Genomic DNA, 10,790 nt, shown 5'->3' with positions numbered 1-10,790 from the left:
CAGTTTTCAGACCAAGACTGAAGGCAGGGGTATGGTGCTCTTTCTGGAGTCTGCTGTTGAAAGCAACTACCTTTTGTTGTTTCAGAGTTAGGATGGCCTTGACTTTTAAAACAAATTAACCTGAAGATAATTTGAGTCCTCAGTATACATTACTCAGAAGTGGAGAAGTGGGCTTGCAACCCTTCCTTCCACAAGCCTCCAAAAATGTGTGACATGAAGATTTTCCTCATACAGCTGTTTCTGTGGTGGCCCAAGTGAAGCGTTTCTTTCCTTTTAGGAAAGGTAAGAGGAGATCACATACAGCCCTCATGCCACACATTGCAGGACACAAGGTAGAGAGGACTCCACCATGGAAAAGGACCATAGCTGCCAAGTTTTCCCTTTTCTCGCGAGGAAGCCTATTCAGCATAAAAGAAAATCCCTTTAAAAAGGGATAATTTGGCAGCTATGAAAAGGACTCCACAGCCCAATAATTGTATGAACTGATTCTAGAAGTTATGTTGCTGCACAGTCACCAGCTATTGGCTCCAATAGCTCTCACCAATGCGTCATGGGTAGTATTCTGTGGGCCGTATCAAAGATCCTTGGCCTTGAGATCAAAGCACTTTGTGGCAAGTAGAGTTGTTGGAATCCTGATCAACTTCCAGAGATTTGATATCCCTCTTTTGAAGTACTGAAAATTAGCATCTCCCAAGAAACCATTACACAAAATACATTCGTTCAAAGAGCAAAAGATATATATATAAATACTGTACATAGGCAGACAACCCACAACTTGTATAAAGAAGGGAAACTATCAAATTACTACCAGGAGGGCTACAGCCCCAACAAACAGCACGTCACGGGGACGATGCCTCTGACCAGCACTCTGGAGCATTGCTGCTTGTGTTGGGAGAAGGGACCTCAGAGTCTTCAATGAGAGTCAAGTCTTCCATGCTTTCCAAACTTGGACTTGGCTGGAACAGTCCCAGTATCCTTCCCCGTGGGTTCATCCCTGGCTGCTGCAGGCCTTGTTCCCCGAGCACCTTGACAAGGAAGTTGATGTACCTCATGGCTAAGCGGAGGGTCTCGTTCTTGCTGAGCTTTTTGTCCGGAGGGTGGGTGGGAATGAGCTTCCTCAGCTTGGCAAATGCGCTGTTGACATTCTGCTGCCTCCACCTCTCCCTGCTGTTGGTGAAGATCTTTCTGGTCATTCTCAAGAACCGGCAGAACTAGAGGAAGAGAAAAGCTTAAAGGTCACCATGAAAGGACTACTGAACTGCAGCCAGAGGATAGAAGTAAACATTTAAACAAAACAAAACAAAACCCTTCAATAAGATAGCTCAAACCTAGAGTGCAACTGCAAACTCTATTTCACTTCTGCTTTGTACAGGCCTGAAATGTTCCAGTAGACCAAAGGTCACTAGCGCCCCATTAGCAGATCACTCCAAGGGGAGCAGCAATATTTGTGAAAGGATAGCCAAAGTTCCCCTCTTCCTTTCTTTGGCTCTCGGCTTTTGTCAGCACAAGCCCTGTGAGCAAATAGCGACCTTTGTGGGTTTCTCCTTTAGATGGCATGCTTCAAAATGTATCCTTGTCTCTCTGACATTTGTACAAGATCAGCAAACAGAAGCCCCCATCCATCCAAGGAATCCTTTTCAAATAGCTGACAGACTCCCGGTTTGTAGGTGGGACGTTTATTTATTTATGGCCTCCCAACATGGCAGCCCAATCCTAAGCATGTTTACTCAGAAATTCCACCATGTTCAGTTGTGGTTAAGTGTCATGGGATTATTGCTCTCGTCTATTTGTGTTTGTCAAAGTGCAAGTAGATAAATAGGTACTGCTCCGGCGGGAAGGTAAACGGCGTTTCCGTGCGCTGCTCTGGTTCGTCAGAAGTGGCTTAGTCATGCTGGCCACTTGACCTGGAAGCTATATGCCGGCTCCCTCGGCCAATAAAGCAAGATGAGCGCCACAACCCCAGAGTCGGTCACAACCCGACCCAATGGTCAGGGGTCCCTTTACCTTTACCCTTTACCTATTTGCTTCACCTTAAAATGTCTTCTTAGCTCTACCTCAGGGAGCTGTATTTCGAATCCTATTGCCTCAGACCCTCCAAGTGTTCCTATTTTCTAGGGACAGTCCCGGATTTACAGAAGCTGTCCCAGTTTCTGATCTGATCCTGGAATGTCCTGCTTTTCCTCAGGACATCACTATTTTCATCAGAGAAATGTCGGAGGGTATGGAGTTATGTGGCCTCCGAGCCAAGTAACTATACAACCTTTAGAAGACATCTAAAGGCAGCCCTTCTGAAGGTACCTCTGGATACCAACACTTCTGGTTGCGCATGTGTCGGGTTATGAGCTAGGCTAACCCGGAAGTAGTTTCTCCCAGATGCGAACTTTGCCCCAGGATGCGAGCGGAAATCGCGCACCAGAGGTGTGCACACAACGGGAGGTGAGCTTTCGCTAATGGCGCCTCATGTTAAGAACAGTTTCAGGATAAGAACGGACCTCCAGAACGAATTAAGTTCGTAACCAGAGGTACCACTGTATAGAGAATTTTTTTTAAAAAAAAGTTTCACGTTTTATTATGTTTTTATATATGTTGGAAGCCACCCAGTGTGGCTGGGGCAACCCAGTTGGATGGGCAGGGTTTAAATTTTTTTGTTGTTACTACTACTGTACAGGTATTGAATAGGACGTCCCTATTTTTAGCAGAGAAATGTTGGAGGGTCTGTTGCCCAGATTAGCTTTGCAAACAGAAATCTCTTGAGTAAATATTCCGTAATAATGCAATAAAACTAGATCCACATTCGGGATCCAAAGTGGCCTGATTCAGATTGCCTGCTTTGAGTCTTATTTGAAGCTGCTCTGTTACATATGGGTACTTTACCACTTTTAAATGTCCAAACATCCTGGAAATGTGGGGTTTAGGGTTTTCTTGTCTGTTAGGTGCAAGGACGGCCCCTTGCACCTAACAGACAAAAAAAGCTTTCGTGTTTATGAATGAAATTGCTTCACGAGCCATTATTTGAATGGTGCAAGAGGATGAGCCCCAAAGAAAGGATCTGATATATACCGTATTTGTCCCAGTAAGTCTGGCTTTATATAATGTCTTCTCAGCCAGTAGGGTTTATTGGCGTAGTACAAAATGTGAATAAAAATTATTCTGACCGCCCTGGAATATAGAAATTGTACAGTAGATGCATTGTTGTCCAGGGTGTGTATACTTATATCACTGTTGTATGCGGTCAAACATATTTCATAGTGCTTCAAAGACCTGTAAGACCTATTTGGCCAAAGTCAACAACAGGACAAAGATGTTAATGTGTACGTATTATTACCTTCACCTCTTTGAAACTACCAGCAACACAGAATGAAGTCCGAGCAAAAAAGTTAGAATCCAGAACAGCACCTCAGAAGCCCCACCAAATACCCAAATGAACATGATTTAACAAAGTTACAGGTAGGTAGCCGTGTTGGTCTGAGTCGAAGCAAAATAAAAAAATTCCTTCAGTAGCACCTTAAAGACCAACTAAGTTTATATTTTGGTATGAGCTTTCGTGTGCATGCACACACGAAAGCTCATACCAAAATAAAAACTTAGTTGGTCTTTAAGGTGCTACTGAAGGATTTTTTTTATTTTGTTATGATTTAACAAAGCTCACCCAAAGGCTAAAAAAGGTAAAGGGACCCCTGACCATTAGGTCCAGTCATGACCGACTCTGGGGTTGCGGCACTCATCTCGCTTTACTGGCCGAGGGAGCCGGCGTACAGCTTCCAGGTCATGTGGCCAGCATGACAAAGCCGCTTCTGGCAAACCAGAGCAACACACGGAAACGCCGTTTACCTTCCTGCTGTAGTGGTCCCTATTTGTCTACTTGCACTTTGACATGCTTTCGAACTGCTAGGTTGGCAGGAGCAGGGACCGAGCAACAGGAGCTCACCCCATCGCAGGGATTCAAACCGCCGACCTTCTGATCAGCAAGCCCTAGGCTCTGTGGTTTAACGCCCCCTCACCCAAAGGCTACTACCATACAAAAGATTAACCAATGCAGGGAGCTACCAATGAAGAACTGTTTCTCAATAGCCAAGGCTTTGGGCAGCATCCCTTAGTGAATCTATTCAGCAGTTCCTCACACAAAAGCTGCATTTCTGCTGCATTTATTCCGCAATAAATGGCCGCTCAAGCAGCAGTAACCCTCGTAGGCTAGCAAAGAACTTCTGTATAATCCAGAGGGAATGAGGGCTTATGAACAAGTAAAATTTAAAGCGATTCAGACCTCCAGGGTATATAAATAGCTTAGATTTGTATCCGGCTTGTATCGTGCACATGCCTGCTCACCATGTTAGGATGGCAGAATCTAGGGCTGCACAGATGAATAAGCCATAGCAGGTCAACTGTCCAGACAGACCTTCCATATCACCCCCAACAATAGGCTTCTCAGTACATTGAGTGCAGCAGCTATTGAGTGTACGGTCTAATCAAGGGCAGATAAATCCAGTTGACGTACATGCATGTGTCAACTTGCCTTTAGCATCCCCATCGTTGAACTTCGAAAAGAGTTAAGAAAATATTAGGGCCCCGATCCAGCTCTATAGCTAGTGGCTATAGAGTTAGAATCATAGAATTGTTGAGTTGGAAGGGACCCCAAGGGTCATCTCCCAAAAGAGAGTTCAGTTCCCAAAACAACAACAACAAAGATGGGCCAAGATACTTTATGTCCACGTGTATTTATTTTATTTAACAGATTTTGTATCCCGCTTAATTATAAATAAATCTCTAAGAATATGATGAACAGAGGACTGTGTACAGTGATCACTCTTTCTCACACACACGCAACATTGCATATATATTAGGAAATAGAAGATATCCAGCTCCAAGGGCCTTCTGGCGGTTCCCTCCCTGCGAGAAGTGAGGTTACAGGGAACCAGGCAGAGGGCCTTCTCAGTAGTGGCGCCCGCTCTGTGGAACGCCCTCCCATCAGAAGTGAAGGAAATAAATAACTACCTCACTTTAAAAAGACGAAGGCAGGCCTGTTTAGGGAAGTTTTTAATGTTTGATGTTTTATTCTGTTTTTAATATTCTGTTGGGAGCTGCCTAGAGTGGCTGGGGAAACCCAGCCGGATGGGCGGGGTATAAATAAATACAGTGGTACCTCTGTTTGCCAACACTTCTGGTTGCGCATCCTTTGGGTAACAAGCTCCACTAACCCAGAAGTACGTGCTCCTGGAACGAAATTTGCCCCTGGATGTGAGCGGAAATCGCCCACGCGCCTGAGGTTGAGAACGGTTTCCGGTTACAAACGGACCTCCGGAACGGATTGAGTTTGTAACCGGAGGTGCCACTGTAATTTATCATCATCATTATCCACAAGGAGCTATTTAGACAAGGGTCTAGTAGGGAAACAAGGGACAAGGGAGAAGTAGCCCCATTTAAGATGTTATCCCATGGGAGATGAAGATTCCCAATGGATGCTGTGCTCTTGCTGCCGAGATCTTGCAACAGAAAGCAGTACAGTATATAGACATGAGCCCTCCCTGGGGCAGGGAGTTTGACTCCCTGAAAGGAAGCAAGTTGCCTGCCCATAGCCGCTGGTTTTCCCCTGGTGGGTTGGACATACCACTGGTTGCAGCAGCAGCAGAAGCACTAACAACATACAAATATAAAGGAAATTGTTCTGAACTGCATGTTTGGTTAAAGGGGGTGGTGGATCCCAGGTCGGAAAATGTTTATGCTCTTTCTCAGAGTCCAAATCTCCACCGCTTCAGAAATATTCACTAGTTCCAACCTGCCTTTGGTATTCAAAAGTAACACAGAAACGTAGGCTCCAAAATAAATGGCCAGCGGCCGCCCGGGATATTTTGCTGCCTGAAGCAGAGCACAAACGGCTGCCCTCCCTCCCCAACTAGGCAAACAAAGCAATAAGGAATATGGTTCGTTCCAAGTGCAATGCGTTTTGAGGTTGTGCGAAACTTTGTCCTCAGTGGTACTACAAATATAGAAGCACCATACAGTGGGACCTCGACTTACGAGCTACTCGACATCTGACGTTTTCGACTTACGAGCGGAAAAAGTGGCTGCGCGCTTACAATTTTTTTCGACATCCGAACGGAAAAACCGGTCGCAGCTAGATGCAGTTTCCTCGACTTACTAGTTTTTAGATGCGGTTTCCTCGACTTAACGAATTTTTTCCATTTCCAATGCATTCCTATGGGAAACCGCTTTTCCTATGGGAAACTTGACTTACGAAGTTTTCAACCTATGAGTGTGCATTCGGAACAGATTAAATTCAGAAGTCGAGGTCCCACTGAAAACTGGAAATGGGATAGTGAGTTTAAAATATAATAAAGTTTGGTTCCCTCTCACAATCTCATATTAAGTGAATAAAAGTTACAGTAGCTTGTGGTGGGAAATTACAAGAACTTCGAATGTGTAAATATATGTATGTATTAGTATAGCCAACAAAATTCAAATTAAAAACATTCCAAAAAAACGAGATAACCCCTCAGAATGGAAAAATGCCTAATTAGTAAGGCTCAAAAGGTCTCTTTTAAAAAGTTTCTAGCTGCAATTCTCTAAGTGGATACTCCCAGGCATGGCCAAACTTGGCCTTCCAGCTGTTTTGGGACTACAACTCCCATCATCCCTAGCTAACAGGACCAGTGGTCCGGGATGATGGAAATTGTAGTCCCAAAACAGCTGGAAGGCCAAGTTTGGCCATGCCTGGGAGTATCCACTTAGAGAATTGCAGCTAGAAACTTTTTAAAAGAGACCTTTTGGGACTACAACTCCCATCATCCCTAGCTAACAGGACCAGTGGTCCGGGATGATGGAAATTGTAGTCCCAAAACAGCTGGAGGGCCAAGTTTGGCCATGCCTGCTAGTCATAGCCTTCCCCCACCTGGTTCTCTCCAAATATTTTCGACTACAATTCCCATCAGCCCCTGCTTCATGCTGTCTGGGGCTGACGAATGCTGCTAAGCATCCAAAATGAAACTTTGAATATCAACTGGGGCTAATTGCCTACCCTAAGCAGCCCAGTATTATCAAGGAAGCAGAATTTGGGAGGCCTTTAACAACTGCAATGCTTAAGACGGATAGAGTGGGCTCTTAACCCCTTAACAACATACAAGTTCCTGGTTCTAAATAAATTGGGAGTGGGTTGGAAAATCTCAAGCAGTTCCCCCCCCCTCCCCATTGTGATGGGTAAAGGAAAATGGAATGATCCCATCTGCGCCGCTCTGAGCTCCCCCTGGACAAACAGCACAATACAGATGTAATAATAAATAAATACTATCTCATTTTTAAAATAAGCAAAACCCTGTGTGGTGCACGCAACTGCATTTATTCTTTTCTGCAGCAGAAAGACATTAAATCCACTAGCAGCAAGGCATGGATGTACTATTATGAGTTGTATGTTTCTTAGCCAAGGAATAAATAAAGCGGACTTCCCCACTACAGCTACAGACCCAGCAATACAGCTGATATGGTTCTAGCATTATCAGGGCGCCATTTTGAGCAAGGGAGCCTGAGTGAGATTTTCCAAGCACGAAGGGGTAAACTGCCCAACTTCTTTTGTTCTGTGTACTCATGCCAAACCTACGGCTGTGCAACCAAACGGACCACACACACACAAAAAAATGGTTTCAGCAGAGAATCTATGGCATATGGATTTGCTCAACAATGGACATGTGGGTCCATGGTGGGAATGGAGGCGTGTGAGAAAATATTTCTCTCCCTGCTTCTCCTTCAATTTTCAAAGCAGCCTAGAACAGCAACAACTAAACCAGTTAAACGATTGAAACGGCCCCAAAACAACAATTGAAACAGCAATTTAAAATGGATTGCCTAACTAAAGCAAAAAGCAAAAGAAGCATTCCGCCACATACAGTCAGCGCTCCTAAACAGCACCATCACAGAAAATGGATGCAGTTTCCGAAGGTAGCGCTTGACTTCTAGGTGCTCCAGGCTTGCTCACCTAGCCAAACACTCGCTTTTTAAAGCCATGCTCTCAAATCTCAGATGCCTGCAGACTGATTGCAATTTTTCAGCAGCGCACACGGAAAGGCACACTGCATATGGTCAGAGGCACTTTTCTGCTAATTTCCTGTTCCACTGTTGTCAATTTGGAAAAGAGGTTATGGGCTGGACAGGAATTAAGGGTTGTATCCAGTGGTAGATTTCATCAGAGCAAACCCATTGAAGTAAATAGCTATGACTACCTCGGGCCCATGGCTAACTTAATTTCAGTGAATCTACTCTAACAGCAGAGCTGGACAGAACCCAAAGCTTTTCATGAGCTTTCGCAGTCCAATAAGCAGCGGCATTTCAATATTATTGCTGGTTTAGGGGGTCCTTTTAAAGAATAATAATAATAATAATAATAATAATAATAATAATAATAATAATAAAAATTCCCCCAAGCAGACTGAAGTTTCTGGCCACTTGAACAACAAAATAAGTTGTTGGTTGTTTTTTTTTTACTGAATCTGCATGTATTGGATCAATATACAGTGGTATCTCTACTTACGAATTTAATGCGTTCCGAACACACATTTTTAAGTCAAAAAAATTTGTAAGTCGAATCCCATAGGAATGCATTGGGAGAAAAAAATCGTAAGTAGAAGCAACCCTATCTAAAAATTCGTAAGTAGAAAAAATCCTATCTAAACCGCATCCAAGATGGCGGACAGAGCTCCATTCGTAAGTAGAAACATTTGTAAGTAGAGTTATTCGTAAGTAGAGGTACCACTGTAATTAATATATGCAAGCCCAAAAATATAAAAAATTTACACTATTTTTCTTCTTTTTTAAAACAACAACTATCAAATGCGGTTTTCAAATGTTCATTTTAATTTGAGTGGAGGGAAACGAAAATACTGAGATGCAATTTTTCAGTATTGGTGCATACAATTCCTAGACGCATTGGTCCCAGCTCAGAGGCTTCGATAACCATGCAAATACTGCGCTTCTTCACATGGAGTTCCCTTATGAGCAGAGGGTACCTCATTCACTTCAGTCGGTTGTGTGTAAGGACCCTTGTGGAATTTGGAATCAGGGTGATTATGCAGCAATTAAGCGCCACGGAAATTAATGGGGCTGCATTCTAAGTAATACATCGGTTTCGCTAATGAAGCCTGCTTTTATGTAAGAATTACCCCAAGCACAGCAATTAGAAAGGGGGCCAAATAAACAACCTAAGATTAGTACCCCCAATTAAAAGCGCATTTAGGAAAAGGCATTGCCAAGAGTCATTTTTTCCCCAAAGTAAAGGTTGTCCCATGTTTTAATTCAATTTTTAAATATTCTCTCTCTCTCTCTCTCTCTCTCTCTCTCTCTCTCTCTCTCTCTCTCTCTCTCTCTCTCTGTGTGTGTGTGTGTGTGTGTGTGTGTGTGTGTGTGTGTGTAAAATCTAAGAGAGAACTAGCCAGAGAACATAAGGAAGGACAGACAGACAGAAAGCAGTTTTTAAAGCATCTAGATCAGAACCAGAGAACCCTTTCCCATCTCATGTTTTTGCTAATCTGAAAGGCCCCCCAGAAACTGCTATTAAATTCAGGAGGCAAATAAAATTGTGCCAGGAAGGACTAAGCATACCTTCACAGCACCTGTCTCAGACCCCATGGCTGCATTTGGCCTTTAAAAAAAGTACAGTAATAATGATTTCCCACCATCCAGTTTAGGGTGAAATGAAATGAGACAACGGGAATGCGCAAAGAGCTCTTTGGTCTCTGTGAACTTAAACAAACAGCTGTGGCAGGAGTGTGTGTGTGTGCGCATCCAGATATGGGGCCACAACGGGGCAGAGACTGGGGGGAGAGTGTTCATTGCTCCCCCTCCACTGCATGCAAACTGCTTTTCCGATCCAGCTGCTATTTGCCCTGCAAGGAAAAGGCACACATTTTCCAAACCGGCCAAATAACAGCTTGGGAGGCGGTGGTTATAAGGAACAGGGCAAGCTAACCCCCTCGCTCCCCGCAATGCCACATTCTCAAACGGATTGCCCAACCCGCCTTGCTGCCAATATTTGCAAAGGTTTGCAGCTCTGTTTTTCGTTGTTCTTATTTTATCGCCGAAAAAGATAACCACCTAAAATTCGGGAGCCATCCAAATCCAGAATTAAATAACCACCCCCAAAAAAATAATCAAAGGAAAATCATATCTAAATCACATGGGATGCTTGTGATATAGTGTTAATTATATTTAATATTTATAGGCTGGTTTTCTATGTGTATGCACACACAGGCTCGAGTATAAAGAGTTTTCTTTCTGCCCATATCCAGTTTGGCCTTTCTGATGAGAGGGGGCCAATTTCTGAGATTTTTCAGCCAAAAGGTGTTGGCAAATTCTAGCCATAACAAAGTACCTTTTAAAGGCACTTTGCTTTCATTGGAAGAAATAAGTATGTGCTTAAATCTCTCCTGCTGATGTCAATAGTATTCAAAGGTGTTTCTCCCTGTCTGGATCTTGCCCCACATCATGCAAACGTACATATATTATGGAACTGAAATCTGTATATAATAAGGTACTGCCTGTGATCTTTTTCTTTTTTCTTTTTCTTTTGGCTAAAAAATAAAATAAAAAATGAAGTGCTTGTATTTGTTTTAAGTGGGATGGAAGTCCAAGGACTCTGTTGTTGCTGTTGTTATCTTTTAAAAGGTGTTTAGGAAAAAATCAACAAAGATAGCTAAATAGTTCATATGTATGCACATGCAAAGAACTTGCAACCTAGGCAAGGAATGCATAGCTGTCGCTGTCATATACACTCAAAGGGGAGGAAATTCAACATGACCTGCAACCTGTTC

The 10,790-nt window shown here is 43.4% G+C and overlaps 1 protein-coding gene across 1 annotated transcript; it reads right to left on the bottom strand.

Moving 5' to 3' along the window:
* Window positions 1-719: 719 nt before the first annotated feature.
* TAL2 (TAL bHLH transcription factor 2) lies at window positions 720-1,207 on the bottom strand. Its single transcript, XM_088658531.1, has one exon. The coding sequence runs from the start codon at window positions 1,191-1,193 to the stop codon at window positions 840-842; it is 354 nt and encodes a 117-aa protein (XP_088514657.1). The 5' UTR covers window positions 1,194-1,207; the 3' UTR covers window positions 720-839.
* Between the last annotated feature and the right edge of the window lie 9,583 nt (window positions 1,208-10,790).

Source organism: Zootoca vivipara, chromosome 15 (genome assembly GCF_965207765.1).
Source record: "Zootoca vivipara chromosome 15, rZooViv2.hap1.1, whole genome shotgun sequence".
NCBI lineage: Eukaryota > Metazoa > Chordata > Lepidosauria > Squamata > Lacertidae > Zootoca > Zootoca vivipara.
This window is presented reverse-complemented; position numbering and strand designations above follow the sequence as displayed.